Source organism: Monodon monoceros, unplaced genomic scaffold, assembly GCF_005190385.1.
Source record: "Monodon monoceros isolate NGI ecotype Baffin Bay Population unplaced genomic scaffold, NGI_Narwhal_1 Super_Scaffold_21, whole genome shotgun sequence".
NCBI classification, from domain to species: Eukaryota; Metazoa; Chordata; class Mammalia; order Artiodactyla; family Monodontidae; genus Monodon; species Monodon monoceros.
The window spans coordinates 146,687,175-146,714,586 of record NW_021703778.1 but is presented as its reverse complement, the minus strand read 5'-3'; the positions used below and the strand labels follow the sequence as shown (position 1 = coordinate 146,714,586).

The following is a 27,412-nucleotide window of genomic DNA, read 5'->3' as shown; positions in this document are numbered from 1 at the left end:
CCAGAAATTGATACCAAGATTAATGTCATATTATCTTGAATAATCATCATAACTAAATTCCATTTTCCTTTCTCTTTAGAAATTAGAAAGGAAAATAGAAAGTGGACTAGCTCAAGTTAAAAAAAAAAGCATTATCCTAGATAATATATTACATAAGGCCTCTAAAGATTATATGCTTAGCTAAAATATTTTACAATCCCCTTGTCTCTTTAATTACCATTTCTCTTTGCCTCAAAAGATAATCACTACTTAGAGAACCAGAAAATAGGGAAATGATCTTATAGTCTTATAGGTTATTCTATAAGTACAGAACTTCAGGTTTAATCTAATCTTAAAATAAACATATCTAAAGCATTATTATTAAAAAAGTAACTTGTGATTGTTATTTTCCTACATATTTAATGGCATTTAAACACTTATGAATACTTTAAAAGTTTAGGGAAGGAGATGGTTTATTATTAAGATTTCCCACAGAGGGAGGACGAATGCAAGAATATGTCAGAAACCACATATCATTTTCACATGCCATACACTAGAAAAAAATCCTAGACTTTGCAACAAAGCACCTATCGCAACAATATGGTAATACTACAGTTTACGGAATTATCTTTTCACATAGGACCTGGTCGTCATCAATGGCTCACACGATCAGCTGGGCAAAATAAAAAGCATAGCCTATGCAATTGTGTGTAAAGTGCATCCATCTGATGTCAGAAACACAGATAATATGCCCCAAACAGTGAAGTAGCTAAATGACTCAAATCTGTTCTATAAATTTAAGATATATTTCTATGGTTACTTCAGCTTTGGAGTTCCAGCATAATTCCAGGAGGAGAAATGCAGAGACCAATAGTCATACTTCATATATTAGTAAGGTCCATCTTTTCAAAAAATCTTATACCATTATCTTAAATTATTTACTAATACATCTTAATCAACATGTTAAATGGTTCTCTTTAGGTGAGGTAAAAAAAAAATTGTTCTGCAATATTACCGTGAAATATTGGGGTAAAATCCATTGGATATGTATGATTTTCTGCTTGACAAAGAACCCCATGTTAAGCAACTCCAATTTTTGATTTAGACAATTTTCACCAGTCTACCTTGTAATCTGGCACTAAAGACAAGCTGGAGGAAAATTTAAACGGAATCTTACAAAGCGGGCTCCTCAAAGACCTGAATTATATATCTACCTCCCCAACTCAGAAACTCTAATTTATTATACAAGGAAAATAACTGCCTTTTAATTAATTTTTAAACTTCAATATTTATTATTATTACTACCACTATTACCCAAAGTATTCATAATCAGGTTAAACTTTGGACTGCAGTTAAATATTTTTTTTAAAAAAGTAGAAACCTCACCTACACCAACATTTCTGATTAATATAAATGAATGGATTTTAGAAGTGACAGTGTTTTATTACTAAATTTATCACATATTTCCATTTACTTTAAAAACTTTAAGTGGTACCGAAGGCAGTTCTTTTAAAATACTCTTCTTTCACTCTGTCACAAGACATAAATGAAAGCCAACAAAACAGACTGAGGATGTAAGGTAGGCCAAAAATCTTCATTTAAGCAGAAACTTTGGGAAATTTGTTCTTCTTATAGCAGAAAGATCTATGACCATTACCATCAGGTATCACATATAAAAACAGGAAAAAGGAAATACCCACCTAGCTTTGCCTCAGATGTGTCCATCTCCCATTTGCTTTTCGGAATGTAACCCTAAATCGTACACAGAGAGAAGCTCGAAGGGTTAGAAAGAGACACATACATGCACATCACTTTTGAATTGGAAAAGCATTAAAACTGGGAATGGATTCAGTTTCCACTCACTATTTATAAATATATCCTGAGGGAAAACACAGTCTCATTATCTTTGAAGAAACTGAATTACCAAATTCACCAAACTTCACTGCCCAGATTTCAGAATAGTCACTTTAGAGTGGTATCATGAAGGCGCTTGGCGGCAACTACAGTTCAGGACACACAACTGTAGTCTGAACAACAGCTATATAGCCAATATGGTAAGAATGTATGGTAGTTACTGTGCTCAATTAATATTATTCAGAGTAGCAGAGAATTTATAATACTAGCTAGGTTATTTTCTAAATACAACTGCTATCATCAAGTGATAGTAGCCATGAGGTCCAAAGAGTGTTCTTCAAGACAGTTACTTTATATTCCAGTGTACTTTTAGATACTCAAAAGAAGGGAGAAAACTTGGTATCACTGAACACAATTATGAAGTTCAACTTCATTTTAAAATGACTCAATCCATTTACCAGTTAGATCTTACAAAGACTAATTTTACTGAATCAATTTCAGAGCATTACTTTTTCATCAGTTGGAAACTAGATTATTATTTCTGATGTCTTTTAAAAAATTACATCTTTCTATTATATGAAAACCCAGAAATCTCCACAGGCAATTTATATCTTATTTAATAAAATAACTGGGTGGTTTATTTCAAACGAAGCCCTACATAAGATTTTCAAATTTCACAATGTACCTATTTAGCTATGTAGTAAGCCTTTCAGTTTATTCACCTAGCAAGTGTATGCTTTTTCCACATAATTCACTGATTCCCCCTTTCCTTCATTTGGACTCTGTTCTCTATTAGGTCTTAACATACAGAACTTTAATATTAGGTTAGGACTTATTATATAGGACAGATTCATCAAAGGTGTCAGCATCTTCTTTTAAGAATCCATATATCTTTCTACTATTGGGAATGTTCGAGTTCATAGAATAGACTGACACACAGGTAAAGCTGGAAAGTATGTTGAACATTTCATGACAATAGCTTCTGTGTTAAGAGTGTACTAGAGCATCATCATTCTTCCAGGAAATCTACACGTTTTATACATTTCTAGTCTTTAAGCCAGACTAATAATTCAATTTCAACTAATTAGGTAGTATTTCAGATTATAAATTATACCATCCTTTCCAAATACATGTTTAGAACAAACCAAGACAAAGGCTGAAATGATGGTGCTAAAAGTTTAGTACTGATGGAATTTGTACAGTTGTATCTCAAAAACTCATCTGAAAACCTTAAACATCACTAGAATAATATATTTATAAATTCTGAGTCAGATCTATGAGGTTCACTGAAGCACTAAAGAAGACAAAATATCATACCAATGATCCCCCCAAAGGAGTCTCTTAACCAAGAAAAGTTTGGATTTCACCCAGCTATAGTAATCAGTACAGAGTAGAAAATGTAAAGTTCAGTGAAAATTCCATTAAAATGGTCTGAATGACACAAGACTTGCTCTTAACCCTTTCCAAGGGTCAATTCTCCAAGAATCTTTTACTCTTGGAATAGAACCCAACAGTAGAAGATCTCGATTCTGCATTTTGAAAAAAGGTTAAGAGAAGGTTTATAACATAAAGATAAGCAAAATGAGTACATTAATTTCCCCCTGCTGGAACCACCTTTTTCTTCCTTAAAACTTAAAATTATTTTCTCACTGTTTGAAATATTAGGCTACTTGGAAATAAAAGAGATAGTTCAGCAGGGTAGAATTCTAAGGCTTCATTGCCATGTTTCTGATGAAAAAATATAGTATTACAATGTGTTTCACTTTTAAAAATAATAGTACATTCAATTAAAAGTTCCAAGTTTTGACCTACACCTAAGCAAGTCAGATGTTATGAACCATATGCTGAACGGAAATCTCCACAAAAGGAAGACAGAGCTTCAGAAAGCTAACATTAGAGACTTCTCACATGATCGATTGCTAGTACACACGCTGCAAGTAGCTAAACTGGTCATTAGCCATATTCCAGGACAGCGTGGACCTTTAAGTGAATTTCCTGCCTACATCTTAGATCATGTATGTCAAAATACAACCTAATTAATAAAAATACTTTGTTTAAAGAAAAAAAACATAGGAGACTCAAATGCCATTAACTTTAAAGCTTATTTTTTAATCCACATATGAAATCTAGGAATGTAGAGATTGACACCATCTCTATGCAAACACACAGTTTCTATTCAGAGTCCTCTGTAACACACATGGGTTGATGGGACCACTCCTTAGAGAGAATATATTCTCTAGGGGTTAGGAATCAGGGTTCTCGCTTTGCACATTTTCAGAAGAATATGAAAAGCAGCTTTAGCAAGGGCTGAAGTATTAAATAAAACAAATAATATTTTGAATTTAAAAAGCAACACTATTCCAAGGCACTGCTAATCTCTGTACCCCATTAGCAAACACTGAAAATAACGTAAGTCTATAGGTCGCATATTCTTGAATGACAGGGTAAAGGCAGACATCACTACAGAGGTGTGATCAAAAGCATTTACAGTAGGTACACGGGATCTTTGAATTCGCACTACGTAAGCCTTTAATCAGCCTAAGCAAAATGCATTGCCTACACAGTCAAATCATTTTCCCCATCACTTAATAGGATAAAATGCGGAAGAACAAATCCAGCAGTCAGTGGCAACCCTCTGCCTCCTCATTCAATAAGTTCTTCTGCCTCAGTTTATAGAAAATCAATTTTGAGCTCTGATAGCGAAGAAGAGACAATTATGCATACATTGGGTAGGCTGTACCACGTATCTGCTGGAATGTAAGAATACCCTTTCAAATGTAATCGATTTTCTTAAAAAGTGTATTCCCCTAGAGCCACCCACAAATAGATGAGTGAGTACAAGGGTAAGTTTCTTAGCATTCTAAAAATTTTCTTGTAACAACACAGTAGAGGGTTCTTTTCCTTTGGTCAGGGGAAAAACAAAAAGTATCCAAAAGTCTCCTTGAAGATGATTATGGAAACTTTTACCATTAAGGTGCAATATCAACAATAGTCATCTGATCACAGAGCTGAATTTAAACCCTTAAGAATTTTAATAAAGAGACACTTTGTTCAAAGTGGTTGTTCTGTCTCCTACCAGTTCGCTTTCCTCTTCCTCTGCATCTTTCTTTTCATCCTTCTGTTCTTCAATATTTGCATCAAAATCTTCCATCTCCACCTACAATACCGCAATAATCACACACAAAAAGACTGAGTTAACATTTAGGAAAATGTTGAGTCCCTCAATGAGATATGAAATGAGCACAGTTACCCAGAGCAAGACACACAGACTTGCTGTTACATGCTAAGTAATTTCTAACACCCTAAACTTTGAAACAGAACTGACAGACAGGATGATATTCCTGCTTTTCATTTTCCTGGGATATCCATCTTTGTAATTCTCTATGAAGTTGTGTATAATGATCTAAATTGATGGTTATCTGTTTTGAATGACAATGGATTACTAGGATTTCTTTTTAAAACCTTTAGCAAGTATTTTTTCAATAAAGTAAAACAGGTATGATTCAAATTTCAAAATGGAAGAAAGGGTATAGTGAAAAGTCAGATGATAATAGCTTGGCCCAGAAGAGCAGCAATACAAATAGAGAGTAGATAAATTAGAGAAGTATTTATAAGGTAAAACTGACAAAACTTGTAGACTGACTACATGGTGGAGGGATAGAATCAAACACTGGTACAAGGGGAAAGTAAAGAGTCAAAGATAATGGAGAGTAGAGAGTCAGGGTTTCAGCAACCAAGTGGACTGATGGATCTAATTACTAAAATAGAGAATGTGAGAAGAGGAACAGGTTTGGATGAATTACATATTGAATAGGTTGAGTCTGAGGTGTACTAAGATAATACATATTTTTTGGTAGAGAATTTGGAAAATAATGGTAGAATTATAAAAATCACCCATAACCCCTCTACACAGATATAATTACTGTTAAGATATTGATGAAATTCATTCCAGCCTTTACAATTTAATATTAAGGGCATAGAAGTGGCAATCCAAGGTACCAAAAAGCCTGATTATCGATACAGAATGTGCAGATTGAATATAGAGCCTAGGATAGAGCCCTAAAGAACTCCAGCATTTAAGGACTGGGTAGCAAGAGAAGCCAGCAAAGGAGACTGAAAAGGGATGGCCAGAGATGCAAGAGGAGAACCAGGAGAAGGTAGACTCACAGAAGCCAAGAGAAAAATGGTTTCAAGAAGGTGGACATGGTCAACCATGTCATATGTGGCTGCAAAATTAAGCAAGAGAAGTGAGAATTGTCCATTGCCATGGAAATCTTTGGTGAGAGAGTCTCTAGAGAATGGCTGGGGCAGAAGCCAGAGGAAATGGGATGAGGAGTGGCATGGGAGGTAAAAACACATAAAAATACAGTGACAACATTGAGTACAGGTAACTCTCATTCACAGGAAGAGGTCAAATGAAACAGAAGTATATAACTGATTAAAAGAGAAAAATCTCTCCTTTTCCATAATAAAGATTTATTTATTTCAAACTAGTAATTGATTTAGACAAGAATTCGCAATCTGTGAAAATCTGTTGGGGAACAGGATATTAACAGTTTCAAAGTATCTTCCTACAGATTGCTTATTTGGAAGAGAAAAACACAGAAAAATTTGATGAATATCACCTGAACCAAGTGATCAACACTTAAATCACCAATAATGAAGTAAGACGACATCATATGACCCCTGATATGATGCAGTGAGAACACAATGTCACTTATGTAGCATTCCTGCTAATGTTTAACCTAAAGCTAATCATGACAAACCCAAATTGAGGGGCATTCTACAAAACAGCTAAGTGGCCTATACTCTTCAAAAATTTTTTGTCTTTCATGACAATGACATAGCTGAGAAACCATTTTTTGTATTAAAGGACTGGATCCTGGATTTTAAGAAATTCTTATAAAGCACAGTATGGGAACAACTGGTGAAATATGAATATGGACTGTATATGAAAGAATTCAGGAAATTTATATTACCTAATATATTGTACCTTATCAATGTTAAATTTCTTAAATTTGATAATTGAGTCTTCCAGTTTTGTAAGAGAATGCCCTTGTTCTTGGGAGATATCTATGGAAATATTTAGGGCTAAAGGGTTTATGAGGTCTGCATTTTAACTCTCAAATGGTTCCACAGTAAGAGGAATAGTAGTAGTACTAGTAGAAGTAGCAGTAGTAGTAGTAACAAGAAGAAGAGGAAGAAGAAATCTAAGTAAAGAAAAATGAGACAAAATATTAACAATTGGTGAATCTCAACGAAAGTCATGCAGGTGTTCTTATATTGGGTTGCCCAAATCGTTTGTTAGGGTTTTCCATTATGGAAAAACCCAAACGAACTTTCTGGCCAATGCAATACTATACGTGCAATTTTCTGTAATTTAAATTTTTTTCAAAATAAAAAAAGGCGGAAAAAGAGGTCGCTTTTGCACTGCTTTCGAGCCAAAGGACGCTCACCTCTTCAATAGCAGCATCCTGCAGCAAAGAACGAATGTCCAGACGCATCATATGACGAGGTGCCGTTTCCCAGTGATCGGCCATCTAATTGAGAGATTCAGGAGGTCGCGTTATCCCTGGAAACTACTCAAAGAAAGACCAAGAGAATATCCAAGACAAATTTAACTAATACTATGAAGTCTAACAGGCTAGTTCCAGGAAGAGCTAGGACACCTCATACCCTTAGATACAAAGGGTAAGAAACATTTACTAAAGCAGGTAGAAAATATATTTTGAAAGTAAAGGGGATAAATAAGAATTTCCAGACAACAGTGATGAAACAGGCAAAATGAAGTTTAGAATATTACACCCTCTGTGCTTCAAAAAAATCACCTTATTTATTTCTTTAAGCTTTCTTCCATGAATATTCCTCTTGCTACAAGTCTGGTTATCTGCACTCATTTCAGCCAAATATACCTAAGAAAGAATGAATAATGATTAGGCAAACAAATGCAGCACTTACATGATAACATAAAGTACTCTAAAGTTCTTTTAAATCTATACCTCAAATCCTTTGGTTTTTGCTGCACTCCAAAACTGGTCAAAATGTCTAACTCTGTCATTGATGGCATCCAGGATGATGAAAGGGAAAAAGCCATCATCCAGAGTCTTTTTGAAAGTTTTGAACATGCTGGTGCGGTAGGTTTCCTCCATCTCAGCTTCATATTCATATTCCATTACCTAAGATCCCCCCAAAGAGATATGGAGTTAGCAAAAGCAAAGAATCATCTTAAATCTCTTCCCTCGTTAGCATTTGGAGACATGACAACTTTCTAGTCTTTCCTTCACACCTGAGTACTAAAGTTTGTGTTCAAAAAAGCCACATTTCTCTCTGAACATGTTTTCCTTTCAATGCTATTTATGAATCAGGATGTAATCTGAAAGGAATATACCATACCTTTTTTTTCACTTTCTTTCCAGAATCTGGATCTTTTTCTTCTTTTTCCACTTCAGCGATGAAGTAATCATCCAGGCTTAGAACTCTGGGTGCAGGTCCTCCAAATTCTACCTCCTTATCCTGAGAATCATATATTCAAGAAAGTTAAAGAGAATTTATGGAATAAGTTAATAAATGTGCACAAAGTTTTTCCTGTGGCTAAATACCACGCAATCTTCTTGTAGTTTCAAATCAAGCAGGGGCAAAGCATCTGCCTAAGCAGATCAAAATTTACGATATAGCATCTACCAGATGGGCCAACTAGAATGGATCAAATGGCAAATATCTGTATCAATATCATATTACTTGCTAAGAAGGCAAGTGGCTAACAAAAGCAACTGATTCTTTCACTTTCCCATACTCACTCGAATAAGTTTCGCAACATGTGTCTTTCCACTGCCAGGCAATCCTCTCATTATAACAACAATCTGAAACACAACGAAAAAAAAAGTCACCCAGAGAAGATTTTATTTCACAGTGAGATCTTAGAGTTAACAATGACCTATCATTCTCCAGGACAGACCATATGATAGGCCATGAAACAAACCTTAATACATTTGAGAGCATAGGAATAATACAAAGCATGTCTCTGACCACAGTGGAGTAAAATTAAAAATTTGGGAAATTCACAAGTATGTAGAAAGTAAACATCATACTCCTAAATAACCAGTGGGTCAAAGAAGAAGTCAAAAGAAAAATCAAAAACAAAAAAAACAAAAAAAAATCAAAAAAAGAAAAATCAGAAAATACTTTGAGATAAACAATAATGAAGACACAACATAAGACAGTGGAAGAACAATCTAAACCGAAAGCAAGCAGAAGGAAGGAAATAGTAATATTAGACCAGAAGTTAGTAAAATAGAGAACCGAAAGACAAAGAAAAATCAATGGAACCAAAAGCTAGCTCTTTGAAAAGAGCAACAAAATTGACAAACCTTTAGCTAGACTAAGAAAAAAGAGAGAAAATTCAAATTACTAGAATCAGAAAAAAAGAGGGGACATGACTGCCAACGTTACAGAAATTTTAAAAGGGTTATAAAGGAATACTATGAACAACTGTATACCAACGAATTAGATAAATGAAATGGACAAATTCCTAGAAAGACACAGCCTACTGAAACTGACTCAGGAAGAAATAGATAACCTGAATAGACCTATGACAAGTGAAGAGATTTAATTAGTAGTCAAAAAACTGCCAAAAAAGAAAAGCCCAGGCCCAGATGGCTTCTTCACTGAATCCTAACAAACCTTTAAAGAAGAATACCAACTCCTCACAAACTCTTCCAAACAATAGAAGAGGAAGGAACAATTCCCAACTTATTTTATGAGGCCAGCATTTCAAATCAAGCATATAATCTGATACCAAAACCAGACAAAGACATCACAAGAAAATTACAGATATCTCTTAGGATTATGGATACAAAAATTTTCAACAAAATACTACCATATTGAATCTAGCAACATATAAAAAGAAGTACACAACATGACCAAGTAGGGTTTATCCCAGAGATTCAAATTAATATCTGAAAATCAGTTAATGTAATACATTATATCAATACAATAAAAAACAAAAAAATCTCAACGCAGAAAAAGCATTTAACAAAATCCAACATCCTTTCATGATAAAAACATTCAACAGGGGCTTCCCTGGTGGCGCAGTGGTTGAGAGTCCGCCTGCGGATGCAGGGGACGCGGGTTCATGCCCCGGTCCGGGAGGATCCCACATGCCGCGGAGCGGCTGGGCCCGTGAGCCACGGCCGCTGAGCCTGCACGTCCGGAGCCTGTGCTCCGCAACGGGAGAGGCCACAACGATGAGAGGCCCGCGTACCGCAAAAAAAAAACCAAAAAAACCATTCAACAAACTAGGAATGGAAGGGAACCTCCTGAACTTGATAAAGGACATCTAATGAAAACCCACAACTAACATAGTACTTAATGGTGAAAGACTGAAAGTTTTCTTTCTAAGAACAGGAATAAAACAAGGATGTCCACTCTCACCATATCTGTTCAACACTGTACTGGAGGTCTAGCCAGAGCAATGAGGCAAGAAAAAGAGAAAAGGCATACACATTGTAAAGTAAGAAGTAAAACCATCTCCATCTGCAGATTACATGATCTTATAGATAGGAAAAATCCTAAGGAATCCACTAAAAATCTATTAGAACTAATACATGAGTTCAGCAATGTTGAAGGATATACAATCAGTACGAAAAAATCAATTGTATTTCAATACAACTGAACAATCCAAGAATGGAATTAAGCCATCTATATCTTCCTTTTTTTTTTTTTTTTTTGGCAGCACTGTGTGGCTTCCGGGATCTCAGTTCCCTGACCAGGGATTGAACTTGGGCCACAGCAGTCAAAGCGCAGAATCCCAACCACTAGACCACCAGGGAACTTAAGCCATCTATCTCAATAATAACATTACACGTGAATGGATTTAAACAATCCAATTAAAAAGCAAAAATTATCAGATTGCATAAAAAAACATGATCCAACTATATGCTGTCTATAGGAAACATACTTTATTTGTGTCACTGAAAGACACAAATAGATTGAAATTAAAAGGATGGAAAATGATATATCAACAGCCACAGGAAAGCTGGAGTAACTATACTAATAATAGACGAAATAGACTTTAAAACAGTGACATACATACATATACAGAGTCAAACTGCTGATGGAAATCTCCCGTTTTATTTAAACAGAACCATTTTATTTAAATGGAATCTAATTATTTTGCAATATAAGATAAATTTAAGAATGTATACATACGGAGGAAAATAGGTCTAAACTAATCAAGTCTCCTAATTCTCCCTCTTTTAGTTCCACATACCATAAAACCAAATCCTCTTTTCCCTTCTTCAAATTGCAATTAATTGAGTTCTTATGAATTATTTTCTGAAATTGTCAACATTTATTTCTGCCAAGCAATTAAGCTCTAATTTCTTAGATTCTATAGGGTAGGCAGTTTATGAGATTTTATGATGATCTGAAGATGCCTTTAATCTGATATTAATACTATGTCACACGTGGAAACAACCTAAATGTCCATCAACAGATGAATGGATAAAGAAGATGTGGTACATATACACAATGGAATACTACTCAGCCATAAAAAGAATGAAATAATGCCATTTGCAGCAACATGGATGGACCTAGAGATTATCACACTAAGTGAAGTAGGTCAGAAAGAGAAAGACAAATACCATGATATCACTTATATGTGGAATCTAAAGTACGGCACAAATGAACTTAACTACGACACAGAAACAGACTCACAGACACAGAGAACAGATTTGTGGTTGCCAAGGGGGAGGGTGGGGGAGGATGGACTGGGAGTTTGGGATTAGCACATGCAAATTATTATATACAGAATGGATAAACAACAAGGTCCTACTGTATAGCACAGGGAACTATATATATTCAATATCCTGTGATGAAACCAAAATGAAAAAGAATGTATACATCTGTGTAGCTGAATCACTTTGCTATATAGTAGAAACTAACACAACATTGCAAATCAACCATACTTTAATAAAATAAAATAAAATTTTCTTAAAAATTAAAAAAAAATACTACGCCACTGAAAAGTACAGAAATTCTGTTCAGGATATTAAAAAGATTCCTTATCAGCTTCTAATTTGCAAGAAAACTAGTCATTTACATAGGACTTACTCTCTCAGGTCTGCTCTCTCGGCCAGGTGGTTTCAAAATATCATCCACATTCTTAGATTCAGGTTTCTTCTCAACCCGCGGAGCTGGAGGTGGCTGGTGGCTTAGTGAAGGAGCTGGCAGGGGCATTCGCTCCTCTGGGTAAGTTCTTCGTTCTCCTAGGATTCCAGCAGTTGAACAAATTAATATTTATACAGTAATTATTTAAAATTTTAACTCTCTCCACTCCTCCTAAGGTAATATAACTTATGGTGATTTGGGGGCTACTTTTATCCTTAATTAGAGATAGTTTAAGATAATGTAAATCTATTGAAATCAAGAAAATGAAAAGATTTAGGTATGATTTCAGGCAAAAAGAATGTTCTGAAAAATACTGAATTCATCCTTGTTTGTATTAAACTTAGGAAAAAAGTTAACAGAACACAGAAGAATAACATGTACTCCTGAATAGTCCTGAGTGTGATTTATAGTCCGTCTGTATGTAACTTCTGCTTTACAATATTGAGAACAAGTCATCAGCTTAGGAAAGCTTGTTTGTGTAAGTAGGTGTGAATTTCTAGTTTAAGTGTAATTTGTAACAGTGAAAAACTAAAAGCAACCTAAATGTCCAAAAATAAGAGTCATATATCTCATCCACTTGATGGACTATCATAGAGCCATTAATATAATAGGTTTATGTATGGAAAAATGTATATAGTACACAATATCAATGGGAACAAGCACAACAAAGAAACTGTATTTATACTTTGATTACAACTTCATTAATATGTGTGTGAAGAGAGAATGACAGGAAATATACAAAATTACAATAGTTGTAGTATGGTAGGTGGTGGGATTATAAGCGATTCTGTTTCTAGCTTCCAAAATTTCTTTAAAAATGTAAAAATAGCAATTTACATTTTATTTCATCAATTACATGGCTATTTTTGGTGATAACGTTGTCACCTCTGAGAAATCTGTGAGTGCATTTTACTCTGAAAGTTTAAATCCATAACTACAATGGAAAGCATCTCATGTTTTTTCAGTTCTCAGCATCTTTATAGTTAACAAGGCACTAATCTACCTCCAAACATGGACGGTCCTTCATAGGCTGGTCGGTCAGACTTCCGATCATAGGATGGCCTATCAAATCCCCCTCTTCTGGATGAGGAATGGTCTTTTTTGTCTCGATATGACTGAGTCCTAGAAGGTTTAACAGGAAGTGCTTTGGTAAATGAAAAACATACGGAGGTCTCTTATAATGCAACACCATTATCTGCCCAATTTTTTCTATGGGTACTTATTATACATAGTCAATACTTATATTTTCATTTTGCTTTCCCATTTAGATCTGCCTTGCATACACACATCCACAGAACTCACAAATTGCAAAAACAAATTGTCTGCCTATTAATTAAGCAATGACTACAACTTTGTCAACAATACTCTTTCTTTTCCTTTCTGGCTATCTCCAGCTCCCATTTAACTCTCTGGAATTCAAGCTCACAAAACTCAACCACCTAGTTTCCTGAAAACTGGTACTCTTCCCTCTCCAGATTACACACACACATGCATGAGAAAAATACATCATTTACTAAAGTTCCTTTAACTACACTGACATTTGCTGAACTTAAGTATATGGTAATTTGCACGCCCGGCAAAGATATTTCTCATAGCATACCTATCATCTCGAGGTCGGCGTTCTCTGTCAAATCGATCCCGGTCATAGTCAATAACACCACGATCCCGGTCTCGATCTCTATGTGTCTCCCGATCCCTTTTGAAATCTCGATGATCTGCCATGACATTACTTTGACGATCAAAATAAGGCTCACGATCTCTGTCTCTATCATAACGATCTCGTTGGCCTACATGCTCTATAAAAACAATATAAAATAAGAACTATATCCCTTTTTTTCTGAAATAAAAGCAGAAATGTACAAATCTAAATTTAGAACTAACATAAATTGTTGCCCTAAATTCAACTTATAAATAAATCTTTTAACTATATTAAAGGGAGGCCCACATTCTAAGAGGCCTTCTGTGAGCTGGCCCCTGCCTAACCCTAGTTCCCTCTCTGATCTCACCTCCTACCACCTTCCCCATCTTTTTGTGATGCAACCACACTTTCCCGGTCCTGAGACCTACCACCTGCTGTTCCCTCTGACTGGGACCGTCAGTTTGCAGATGCTTCATGGTTGACTCCTTGTCATTCAGCTCTCAGCTTCACTGTCATAGGGGCCTCCTCTGACCACTCTGTCTAAATTAACCACCTTCACTATCCATCACATCAAATGTTTCACTGTCTTTACAATACATTCAAAGGTCTGAAACGATCTTGTTCATTTATTCTTTTTGTTTGTTTTCCCATTAGAATGTAATTTCACAAGCACAGAAACTTTTATTTTTCTCTTGTTGAATTCCCAGTGTCTAGAACAGGGATTAGCAAACTTTTTCTGTAAAGGGACAGACGGTAAATGTTTTATAGGACATACAGTCTTTGTCGCAACTACCCCAGCTCTGGTTTGTTAGCATAAAAGCAGCTGTAAACAATAGCTAATGGGAGTGTGTCTGTGTTCCATTAAAACTTTCTTTCTGGGAATTCCCTGGTGGCACAGTGGTTAAGAATCTCCCCACCAATGCAGGGGACACAGGTTCGAGCCCTGGTCCGGGAAGATCCCACATGCCGCACAGCAACTAAGCCTGTGCACCACAACTACTGAGCCTGTGCTCTAGAGCTCATGAGCTACAACTACTGAGCCTGCGTGCCACAGCTACTGAAGCCCGTGTGACTAGAGCCCGTGCTCCGCAACAAGAGAAGCCAATGCAATAAGAAGCCCGCGCACCACAACGAAGAGTAGCCCCTGCTCGCCACAACTAGAGAAAGCCCACACACAGCAATGAAGACCCAATGCAACCAAAAATAAATTAATTAATTAAAAAAAAAACACAAAACTTTATTTCTGAACACTGAAAGAAAAAAAAAAAAAGCGAGGCCCAGATAACCTTACCAAAAGGGAAATCATATGATAATTGGGTCCTAAAAGGTTTAAAAATACTGATCTCTCTGGGACTCCTACCTGTTTCAAAAGTTGATCTTTCAGGTAGTGGATCTGGACGCAGAGTTATTCTTTCTCCATAGGGTATCTGCTCAACTTTATTAGTGGATATGTCTGGTAAACAAAATCAGGGATAAAAACACTGTAAGAGTGAAGCTTAAGGAAGCCAAAGCTGAAGCTAACAATTCCTTTAGAATCCCAAATACAAATTTGCCACTTTCACTCACCTCGGCCATGGCCATAATCGACAGTCTGCTGCACTGGTGGTGGTTTGGACATTGGTGGCATACCCATAGGCACCGGGCCAGGAGGAGGGATGGAAGGGTGAACAGGTGGGGGTGGTAACACTGGAGCAGATGGAATCGTTGCAGCTTCAGGTTTAAATTCCGAATTCAGTCCTTGTTCATCATTTGTATCCCAGAGGCCATAGAAAGAATCTTCATCCCAGCGTTCTTGTTCCATAGCTGAAGTCTGTGGCTTTATCACTGGAGGAGGAGGTGGCGGCGGAGGAGGAGGGGGTGGCGGTGGCGGTATTGGGATAGGCGGCCTGGTCACAGGAACAGATGATCTTGCTGGTGGAGCAGAGGGTCTTACAATTGAACCTGGTGGTTTACCCATAGGAGGGGGTGGTCTATAGGACCCTGGAGGCTGGAGAACAGAGTAAATGGCTTAACGAATGAGCATACCATCATGTTTTCACATATCAGTAGAAATTAAAATCTGGTTCTCAATCCATAGAAGAAAAATTTGATATATTGAACTTACTCAAAATTCAAAATTTTTTGTACTTTAAAATACACCATTAGGGAGAAAATATGTGCATATCACCTATCTGATAATGGACTTGTGTTCAGAATATAAAAATCTCTTATAAGACAAATAGTCAAAAAAAATATAGGCAAAAGATTTGTATATATTTTTCCAAAGAAGATATATGAATGGCCAATAAGCCCATGAAAATATACTCGACATCATTAGCCATGAGGGAAATGAAAATTAAAACCACAATGAGGTACCATTTCATACCCAGGAGAATGACTATAATTGATAAAATAGACAATAACAAATGATGGCAAGGATGTAGAGAAACACAAAGACTCTTAGACTGCTAGTAAGAATGTAAAATTTCCACTTTGGAAAATGGTCTAACAATTTGTCAAAAAGTTAAACTTCAATTTACCAAATAATTCAGCAGTTCCATTCCTAGGTCTCTAACCAAGAAAAACATGCCCCTCCAAAGACCTGCACACAAATATTCGCAACAGCATTATTCGATAACTCAAGTGTCCATCAACTGGTGAATGGACAAACAAAATATAGTATAGCCATACAATAGATTGTTACTTGGCAATAAAAAGAAATGAAGTACTGATTCATGCTATAACATGGATGAACCTTGAAAACATTATGCTAAGTGAAAGAAGCCAGACACAAAAGACCACATATTGTATGATTCCACTTAAATTAAATGCCCAAAAAGGCAAATCTATAGGGACAGAAAGTAGATTAGCTGTTGCCTGGGACTTGGGTAGGAATGAGGATTAACTGCAAATTGGCACAAGGGATCTTACTGGGGTGATGAAAATGTTCTACAACTGGATTATGGTGATGGTTGGACAACTCAGTAAATTTACTAAAAATCACTGAATTACAAACTGAAAATGAGCAAATTAGATTATGTAAATTATACCTCAATTAGGCTGGTTTAAAAAAGGAAAAAAAAAAATGCCCTCAACACTATCACCTCCTCCCTTCCCTGCAATGAACCACCCTCTTTTTCTTCTCCTTCCAGAAAAATTAGGGTGCTAGCCAATTTGATACAAGTATCCTAGGCCCACCTCAAACCTACTGAATTTCTGTGAGTGAGGTCCTGGCATTAGTTTAAAATAAACAAAACTTCTGTAATTCTGATGTTCACCACCTGGTTAAGAATCTCTGCTATAAACTATCTCCCCACTATGGTAACCTATCTCTTCCACAAAAATAGTGAATTTCCAGTGAGAGAAACAAACTCTAGCTAGCTCCCTCACTTCTACCTAATTGTCTAACTGACAATAGTAGTTTGTGGCAAGGCTGGTACCAACACACAACATCAGAACCGGGAAACAACAAAACAAAGAAACCAAATGGGACATTTGGTAATCTCTCTGACAACCACCAAATGGCAACAGAAAATGTATATTAAGGAAACAGTAGAATATCTTGGCAGATAGGTTCTATTTACTTAATACTGAAACCCAATCGTTAAATTTTATTTTAATCTTTGCAATCAGAGATAATTTTAATCTCTGATTCGAACACTCTTTACCCATTTCTCTTAGTTCTATGTTTCTGGTTTGTTCTATTGACAAATTGACAGCTGCTTTAGACCTTGGAAAGCCAACAATACACATTACTTATATGTTTATTCATACACAGGCTGTGTTTTAAACTTTTTGAGTAACAAAATTACATTGTGGCTAATACGTAAGAAATATTATTTAACAAGAGGCCACTATAGGCTGGAGTTAAAGACAAATGACTATTAGGTAAATGATGTAAGGTAAACTTTAGGCTATGGCACTTTAAACTTTATTAAGGGAATGCCTATACATGACAAAGCTACTGCATCTGGAGCACAGCTATCCAGACATGCTTTAAATATCATAAGAATTCTGGACTATGTCTACAAATAAAAAGTGTTTTCTTCATATTACATAGTGAAAGCAATATATACATTTGTGAAAAACAGAACACTCCTACAGTATTTACATGAGAAAGGATTAATATCTGTACCATACTAAGGATAACATAAATTAGTAAGAAAAACCTTAAGAGTCAAATAGATAAAATAGAATTTTTATAAGAAATGTAATTAACAATTATCAGAAAATATTCATGTTCACTAATTATCAAAACTACCAAGCATTTTATTATTTTTTAAAATATTTATTTGGCTGCACCGGGTCTTAGTTGCGGCACGCAGGATCTTCGTTGCCCCACTCGGGATCTTCATTGCTGTGCACGGGATCTTTAGTTGCAGCATGAGGGATCTAGTTCCCTAACCAAGGATCAAACCTGGGCCCCCTGCATTGGGAGTGCAGAGTCTTAACCACTGGACCACCAGGGAAGCCCCACTACCAAACATTTTAAAACATTTTATTAAAATATTATATCTTCCAAAAATATTAAGTAGCTGATGCTTGCAAGGCTATAGTATAGTTGTTATATAACTGTTTTAGAGAGCTGTTGGCTATATTATAGGAATCATTAAAAATGTCCTCGTTCTTTAACTAAAGTATACCACTATAGAACTTTAAAAGTACTTTTAAGAAGTTATCTAAAACAAGAATTTGAAGCATAATGGGTAGTGGTTTGTAGAAAATAAAGAACGCAGATGTAAGCTTTTATCTATAGAATGGGTAAACAACAAGGTCCTACTGTACAGCACAAAGAACTGTATTCAATATCCTGGGATAAACCACAATGGAAAAGAATATTAAAAATGTGTATATATGTATAACTGAATCACTTTGCTGTACAGCAGAAATTAACACAACATTGTAAATCAACTATACTTCAATAAAAAATATTAAAACTAAAAAAAAATAAGAATTTGATACAAAGACATTTATTAACATTGTATTAATAAAAGATTAGAAACAAAGGTTTAACTTTGTTAAATGGAATAGTTTTAATAAATTGTGCATCAAAAATATAAAGCTTGCAGCAATATGTTAAAATGTTTATGATTGATTTATCAAGTGAATAAAGCAGAAATGTGGATCTATAATCTACAGCTTCTACTATTTGCTAAGAGAGTCAAAGATAAAAGATGTAGTTCCTATCCTTATGAAGGACAGGCAAGATAAGAGAGAAGGCAAGACAAGACAGAAGGCAAGACAGACAAGAAGACAGACAATCCAAATACAGTATGATAAGCGTTCTGACAGAGGCCCATAAGATGTTACAGGCGTACATGCAAGGGCAATTGTCTTACACAAGTGGAAGAGAAGATACAGAGATGAGTTCTAAAAAATAAACAATTAACTAGTTGGAGAAGAGCATAGGAAGAGAAAAAAAAAGAAACTCTAGGTTTAGAGAACAACATGCATATGCAAAGGCATGAAGTAAGAGCCAGTCACACTCATAGAATTGTCAGAAGCTCCATGTGGAGGGAAAGTAAAGAGAGGGAGTAGCAAGTAATGGTAAGCAGAGCTTGGGCCAGCTCAGGAAGAACATAAAAGGCCATGCAAAAGAATCTAGATTTTATCCTGAAAGGAACACAAGAATACTGAAGCGTTCTAAAGCCAAGGTACAACATGGTGAGATTTATGTTTTAAAATGTCCATTTTGGAGACTTCCCTGGTGGTGCAGTGGTTAAAAATCCACCTGCCAATGCAGGGGACGTGGGTTCAACCCCTGGTCTGGGAAGATCCCACATGCCACAGAGCAACTAAGTCCATGAGCCACAACTACTGAGCCTGTGCCCTAGGGCCCATGTGCCCTAGGACCCGACGCCACAGCTACTGAGCCCACATGCCACAACTACTGAAGCCCAGGTACCGCAACTACTGAGCCCACGTGCTGCAACTACTGAAGCCTGCATGACTACAGCCTGTGTTCCGCAACAGGAGAAGCCACCGCAGTGAGAAGCCCGTGCGCCGCAACGAAGAGTAGCCCCCACTCGCCACAACTAGAAAAAGCCCCGTGCACAGCAATGAAGACCCAATGCAGGCAAAAAAAAAAAAAAAGAAAAAGACATAAAATGTCTATTTTGGCCAGCAGTCACATCAGTGCTGCCTAAAGTAGAGTGTAGGGTAGTCCTAACTACAAAGTGGCATGAGAGAACTTTTGGGGGCAATGGAAATTTTTTTAATCTTTTGGTATACATTTGTCGAAACTCAAACTGTGGGCTTAAAACATATGTAAATTATAACTCAAAGTTTGATTCAAAAAATATTTTAAAAATAATCTCTGGAAGCAGAATGAAGAATGGATCAGAGGGGAATGAGATGGAGAGAGATGAATTAGGGTGTTTCTGAAATAATCTAGGCAAGAGCTGACAAAGGCTAGAACTGAGGTTGTAGGGAAGTGGAGGATAGAATACTTGAACAATATTAAAAAGATAGCAAAATTAATCAACAGAATGACTGAACACAGAAGGTTAGAACAGAGAAAAGAGTTAGGGCTGGCTTCAGGTTTCAAGTTCGGGTGACTAGGTGATAATGAGGAGAAAGAACAAGTTTTCATGGAGGATGGTAATGAGCTCCATTTTAAATATGTTGAGTTTGGCAGGAGACACACCCAGAGAGAAACCCTGTAGGCAGATGGATGCATACACAGGCCAAGAGATATGATTTGGGGAGTCAACATCATGGTGGTCGCTGACATCAACAATTACATCCAAGTGTTGTGTGTTAGATTAGGATGGAAGGGAACATTGAGAAATGAAGAGTTAATCTGATGAAATGGTTCAGCAGTGTTTTTTTCTCTCTCTCACTTATATTTGCATGATAACGTTTTTAAAGCCCATCACTGGCTTAAAGGTAAAACGACAACAGCAACAACAAAATGAAAACAAAACAAGGGGAGAGCTTAATCACACAAGTCTTTAACGTAGCTTCACTGCCTGAACTGGGGCATGATGTTCAACCCCTTCCCTAGCTAAAGGCTAGTAGCCTGAAGAGGCAGGGAGACTACGAAGCTCACATGAGCAGGGCTCACAGGGAGTCCCTACACTGTCCAAATGGAAAACAGGACTATTTGAACAAAAAGGATTACCAGGAAAATTCTACAATTTTGTGAACACAAAGCCATATATATAGTTCAGGTGTACTTGGTGTACTTATCAAACCCTGGGGGAAAAAGCATTTCTGTCACACTTTCGACCATACTCATAATATTTTCAAAGGTCCATTACCATTAGCTTTTTACTTTTCCAAAATTTACATTTTTTATAGAGGAAATTTATACTTATTGTAATACAAAAAAAAATCAAATGACATACAAACATACAAAGTAAGAACCATTTCATTTTCTGGGCACATATTTTCCCATACCGGATACATTCCAGGTCTTGAAGATGTATTCTGCAATCTCGAATCCTGGGGTGGTAGATGGTCAGGCATCTGTGGCTCAGACCCATAGTCTTTCATCTTTTGAAGCTGTTCTTTCTGTTCTCTGTAAACAAATAAAATTGCCATTGTACATAAGGCATGTGTTCTCCATTCCTAAATAACTATAATTAATATTGAAGAACAAAAAAGGAAACTAAAACCTTTTTTCAAACCCTCTACAGTGCCCATAAAACATCTCCAGGATAATACTCTCTTGCCTTTATGAACCAACTGATCAGTCATCTACGACCTATAAAATAATGATAAATTATTGAAGATCTTCAAGGATCGATTCTAGAACCTGCCTCTTTAGTCTATTTTAATATCTCACCTACTTGTCATGTTTTTCTTTCATCCAACAAAAATCTCTCTTGCTATTTTTTTTTGTTCAACAGTCTTTAGATAAGAGGTTGCACAATGGTGGCACATGGGCCAAATATCAATGTATTTGGATATATATGAATATATAAAAAGGTTTTTTAAAATTTAGCTTCCATATTAGTTTTAAAATCTGAGCTAGCTGCCATTACTTACAAAGCAAAATAATATATTTTTCCATATAAATTCAAATTTTAAAGAGATCTGCAGACACTGGGCCTACATTCCCACATGCCAACAATCAGCTCAGTGGAGTAGTGGCTGCCCGCTTTAGATGAAGCAGTTTGCCACAGTCCTCACCAAACCCAGTAGAGTTACACTGGCCTGCTTTCACTCATTTTAGTTACCTGTCTGGTTCTTGTGGGCATTTTAGTTTACAGCCCCTTCTGTATACAGTGAGAAGAGTTGTCAGTCTAAACCTTTAAAAACAACACTTCATACTCCTAAAGAGTAATTATGTTAACTCTTCCAGTTTTTCTTTAAATCGCTGGTCAAATTCCCTTCACTTTTCCTTACAATGCCCACAGTAAACACATACAACATCTACCACAACCTCTTCAGACCTTTTACAATTTTCTCCCTACCATTTTGTAAAGTGTAATGACCCAAATGGACACAAAGTAAGGGTCAAGTATAAAAAAAGATTATTTTCTGCCTCATGTAAATCATACTATGACTTTCCCAATGCAACGTGACTGACCTGTATTCAACTATGACCACTCTTACCCATCACTTCATCTATTTTGTTTTATTATGTGGCCTAGAAAGAGCTTTAAAAAAAGGATGATGATGCACCTTGTATCCAGCATTTCTATACAAAGCAATAACGGGTGAAAAGGAGATTTCAAAAAGGAAAGGAAAGAAACCTTGGCAGCTTAGTAACACCAATCAGCTTGGTGTTCTCCATAAACAACATAGATTTTAGAGACTGGGTTCAAATTCTAGGTTTACCAATTCCGGTAGCCAAGTGGTACTCTCTGAGCCTTAGTGTCTTTGGTGAAGTGGGAATACTACTGCTTATCTTTGCAGGCCTTTGAGATAGGGATTTGAGATAGGAGGATTGAGATAATACATGCTAAATTATCAGCACAGTGCCAGCACACAGGTGTTAAATTAAAGGTGTCCGTAATTTAAAAGTGAACAGAGAATAGCTAAATGTTCTATAGCATGCTTTCCACATTTACTACTTTCTTCAGGAGTAATCTGGAAAAGTCAAATCTCTTAAGAGTGTATCTTCTATAGACCACAGAAATCTGTTTTTTTCCTGAGGCACCTGATCTCTCATCTTTACTTACAGGTATTTTTCCTCATTATACTTTTTTAGTCATAAAGCTTCAGTTATAATTTCAATCAGCATAATCCACAAATGTAGACCAGAATTGAAAAATGAAAAAAACACAATACATTGGAATATATCAAAAACTAACCATTAATTTATTTTCACAAAACATTGCTAATTCCTAAGAAATTGCAATCTGTCAGTGACTCCTAAATTCTCATCTCAGGATATAGTTGGTATAAGGATTACATGAATTAATACATACAAAGCACTTAGTACAGTTCCTGGTACATAGTAAGCATGCAATAAATGTTAGCTTTTATTATTACTGCTACTAATGGGAAGCATTATGTAGATACCTATAGATAGTTGGGTGATTGTAAATCAAGAAATCCAAATTCTATTCTCCATCTCACAAAGAAAATATCTGATTATGTAGAAACAAGTAACATCCTCAAGTAGAGATACCTGCTTCCAGTTATAATGAAAGATAAAACATCCCAAAAAGAAAGAATCAATAGTTAGATAAATCTGAGGCTGCTTCCAGGTAAACCATTCTTAGCTTCAACAGAGAAAAATATAAATCCTTCCAGCACTTTCCAAAGTTATACCAAAGATTAGTGAATATGAAGTCTATCAGATCTAATACCGAAGAGCAAACTGCCTCAGGGGAAAAAGGGGATTTTACGTATGAGCTCTGTGAAATCCAGAGCACTGGAAAGTTGAAGTTTGAACTTGAAACAATCACAGGCATGGCACGTCGGCAACATAGCTACAAAAGCCAAGAATGGCTATCAAATTTTCATATTTCAGGACATAAGTTTATAATTAATACAGTTCCTAAATATCCATCCTACCCTAAAACAGCACTCAATGACTAGAAAATCATGTGGTAATAAGAACTTGAAAAAAAATGATTCCATTCAAATATAACACATCATTTTAAAAAGAGCAGTCTGAATGCGGTTTTGACTAAAAGAAATGATCTTAAGTAGTTAACTTACCGAAGCATTTTCAGTTCTTGTGCAGCTTTCAAAATGATTTCATGCTGCCTCTGACTGAGAACCATTACCCCTCCAAGGCCTTGGTCAGAGTCTAAGTTTGCATCCGACCCCATCATTTCAGAAGAATGATGTGAGGAGGGCATATGTTCCGCCATGGGGGAATGTCTATCCACATCAGATGGGTACCATCTGTCTGACAATCGTTCTCTTTCCCAGTCCATTCTGTCAGGAATATAATCTCGCTTTTCCCGCCACGTATCTCCTCTTTCTGGGTACTCTCGGATCCTCAACTCACCCCTATCACGGAAATCTCGATCATACCCATGGTCTCGATTTCTTTCTTCTCTCCATCTATCATCCCGATATCTATCCACAGGTGGAAGAGGTGGGAGGGGTGGTAAAGGTGGAAGAGATGGAATATCTCGTTCACGGAACTGTGATTCTTGTTCATCCAGTGGTCTCCCATAATCTCTGTCCCACTCATTATCCAAATTTCTATCATACATATCCATAGGTCTTCCAATCCGATCCACATCCCTGTCCAAGTCCCTGTCCATTTCCCTGTTGTAGTCCTCATCCATATCCTGATCTCTCTCCCAATCATCCCACCAAGGGCCTCGTCTATCTCCATCGTGAGATCGAGATGGTGCCGAAAACCTGTCCTCTCTGTTATAGGAATCTAGTGTATCATCTTGATAGTCATGTTCACATTCTCTCCAGTATCTCTCTCTATCCCAATCATCAAGTCTTTCTCGTTCCACTGGAGCATTTCTACCATCTAATGGGAACTCTTCATGCCCTCTCTCTTCTCCATGGTTCCATGTTGCCCTAGGAGGCTCATCTCGGTGATACGAATACATTTTTTCCCCACCATCTCCTGGTTCTGGTCTAAATGGACCTCTGTCACGACCAAACTCTGGTCTTCCCAGACCCCTTTCCCGACTGCCAGGCCCTCGAGGTGGTCCCGTCTCCCTGCTCCCGGCTCTTCGGGGTGGTACTCTCTCTCTACTCCCAGGTCTTCGAGGGGGTCCTCTCTCCTGACTGCCAGCCCTCCGAGGTGGTCCCCTTTCTCGGCTGCCAGCTCTACCCCTCTCCTGGCTGCCTTGCAGACCACCTGGCATTTTCTCCCGACTGCTTCCTGGCCTCACCAACCCTCTGTCCCGGCTGCCTTCTCCTCTACTCATCTTCTCTCGACTGTCTTCTCTTCTACCCATCATTTTATCACGAAAGTCTTCTTGCTTGACCAGCCCTGGGCCACGGCTGATTGCCTGGCCTCGACCTCTATTTACTAGTCCTTTATCCCGTGTGTCTTCCATTCTGCTTTGCCCAGGACCTCTGTAAGATGAGCTGCTGCCTCGATTGCCTTCTAACCTATTATCTCTGTTATCTGGCCGAGGCAGCCCTTTATCTTGGTTGTTTTCTGAATGGGGAAGACCAATACCCAAAGGTTTAAAATCATTATCGGCAGTTAGTGATGATGATGTTGCTACTGCTGTTCCTCCCTCCATCCCCCCTGTTTTTGAGGGAAAAGTAGATTGAGAAGGTACAGGTTTATTTGCAAGGGGTACAGGCTGAGTAACAGCTTGGGCTTTGTCCATTTGAGTCTCCATACTTTGAGAATTCTGGTCCCAATTAGAAGGCTCTATGGGCCCTTCCGAGACTTCGCTTTTAGGTGGCTCTTGTTGAGAGTCGCTTAGATTCTCATTTGACTGAGCCGCCTTGGCATCCTTTACATCTGCAGCAATGGAAAATGCAGCTGATTGCATTTTAAAATTCTTCTGCTGGTTACTACTGGTGTCTGCTAATGGTTCTTTGTTTCCTGGTTCTGCTTGTGACTTAGGTTGCTGCTGATGTTGCTGTCCAAAAGCTGGTTTGGGGCCTTTCCACTGTGGTCCACTCTGTCGAGGACTGAGGGATGTATTGGGGGTAATATAGAACTGAGACGCTGGCCCCCGGGGAATCATTCCCCATTTGCTTTTAGCGCCCTCTGTTGGGTGACCTTCATATCTGGGTCTTGGCCCATCGGGGCGATTTCCTTCAAAACGAGGCCCTTTGGGTCTCGGTCCTTCACACCTTGACCCTAAATCCTCAAATCTTCGAGGACCATCAAATCTACAAGTAAAACAAAAGATATTACTCAAGACAGTAAAGCAGAAAAAAAAAATTCTCCATGTAAAAATATTTAAGGCAATCTTGCCTTAGTATCTGTTTACAAAAATGACTCTTAGTCATTAAACAAACCCTGAGATATCTATCTTAGAACCAGTATGTTAAGGTGGCAGAGCTCAGAAGGTCTCAGGACAAATCTCCTGCAGCAAGTCACTGATATACTGAATTGTTAAAAAGCAATTATAAATATTGTGCCTTAGTAGACAGAAAAGGCCACTCATTTCAAACAGAAAAAAAAGTCCCGTAGCTAATCCTGAAAGTACTTTTAGAGTTAAATTATAACTAAAAACTAAATATGAAACAATTAACAAGATAATATAGGATGATTACAGATATTGTTGGAGCTAACATTATCATCTTGACTAATTGACAAAAAGTTGAAAAAACAGCAGCCAGCTATGTCTTAAGAGCATGCCCTGACATTTAAAAATCTGGACAGAGATATTTTTGCTATGGACCCACTTGCATATTTGGTAAATATTTAGTGTATATCCTCTGTCAGGCACTATGCTACATCCAAGGGATACATGAATAAAATGTCTTCTTTACCCTCAAAGGGTTTACAATGGAAAAGAAAGAATCTAAGTGTAAATAACTGCCAAAAGGTACAATGACTAAAGTCTATCTGCATATAATAAGGGCAACAGAGGAGAGAATGGTTAGTTCTACCAGGGTGAAGGTGGTGCTCTCCAATAAAGGCTTTATATCATAGAAGATGCTTAAGTTAACTCTTGAAAAACAAATTCTCAGAGATCAGGTTAACAGAGAGTATCGGCGATGATGGCAGTGGGTGGCAAGGACATCTCAGGCTAAGGAAGCATTATGAGGAAAGGCAGAGAAACACATACCAGCATAGCATGTTTGGCAAACAGTTTAGCATGGCTGAAAGAAAGAGGAAACAAAGTCTAGGACACCTAGGAAAGGAGAAGGAGTGGAAAAGCAGCACACTAAGAGATAAGGTGAAGAGGCAGGCAAGGGTCAATCTCCAGAAGACCTTGTATACCTCGGTGGCATGGACTACTGGTACACCTCCAATATTCATTCCCCCTTTTTCTACAGTAATTGAGCCTCTCCATTATTAGCTAGACATAAGGATAGCCAGACTAAAAACTCCTTTTCCCAACCTCTCTTGCAGCTGGAACTTTTAGCCATGTTCTGGCCAGTGAGCTGAGAGTGAAAATGATTTACACATCCTTCAAGGTTGTAAACTTAAAGGGAAGAACACATCCTTTTCTTCACCATTTTCTTTTTCATGCTGGCTCTGACATGGTGGTGAGGCATCCTGAACCATGTAGATAAGGGCAACATACTAAGAGATGGTAAAGTAACAAATCAGAAGGAACCTGGATTCTTGACACTGTAGAGCCACCATATAAGTCCCGAGAGAGAATAAACTTCTATTGTTAAAGCCATGTGACTTTGGATCTCTGTTACAACAGATGAATTAATTCAGCTGGGTAAGGAGTTGGAAATTACCTTAAGCACGTAGAGCCACTAAATATGACG

General features: G+C 37.2%; 1 protein-coding gene across 3 annotated transcripts in view; it reads right to left on the bottom strand.

Moving 5' to 3' along the window:
* YLPM1 (YLP motif containing 1) overlaps positions 1-27,412 on the bottom strand; it is a 66,529-nt gene that overhangs the window by 9,676 nt on the left and 29,441 nt on the right. Inside the window, exons 5-18 of one of the 3 annotated variants that reach the window (XM_029237747.1) lie at positions 23,738-25,849; positions 21,020-21,140; positions 15,206-15,626; positions 15,000-15,092; positions 13,601-13,796; positions 13,004-13,122; positions 11,944-12,098; positions 8,631-8,693; positions 8,227-8,346; positions 7,833-8,009; positions 7,662-7,745; positions 7,290-7,373; positions 4,910-4,990; positions 1,680-1,731 (exon numbers count right to left, since the gene is read on the bottom strand). In XM_029237747.1, coding sequence (XP_029093580.1) covers positions 1,680-1,731; positions 4,910-4,990; positions 7,290-7,373; positions 7,662-7,745; positions 7,833-8,009; positions 8,227-8,346; positions 8,631-8,693; positions 11,944-12,098; positions 13,004-13,122; positions 13,601-13,796; positions 15,000-15,092; positions 15,206-15,626; positions 21,020-21,140; positions 23,738-25,849 — 3,878 coding nt within the window. The remainder of the gene's footprint in view (positions 1-1,679; positions 1,732-4,909; positions 4,991-7,289; positions 7,374-7,661; positions 7,746-7,832; positions 8,010-8,226; positions 8,347-8,630; positions 8,694-11,943; positions 12,099-13,003; positions 13,123-13,600; positions 13,797-14,999; positions 15,093-15,205; positions 15,627-21,019; positions 21,141-23,737; positions 25,850-27,412) is intronic. The other 2 variants (XM_029237748.1, XR_003795890.1) reach the window with 2 other exon arrangements.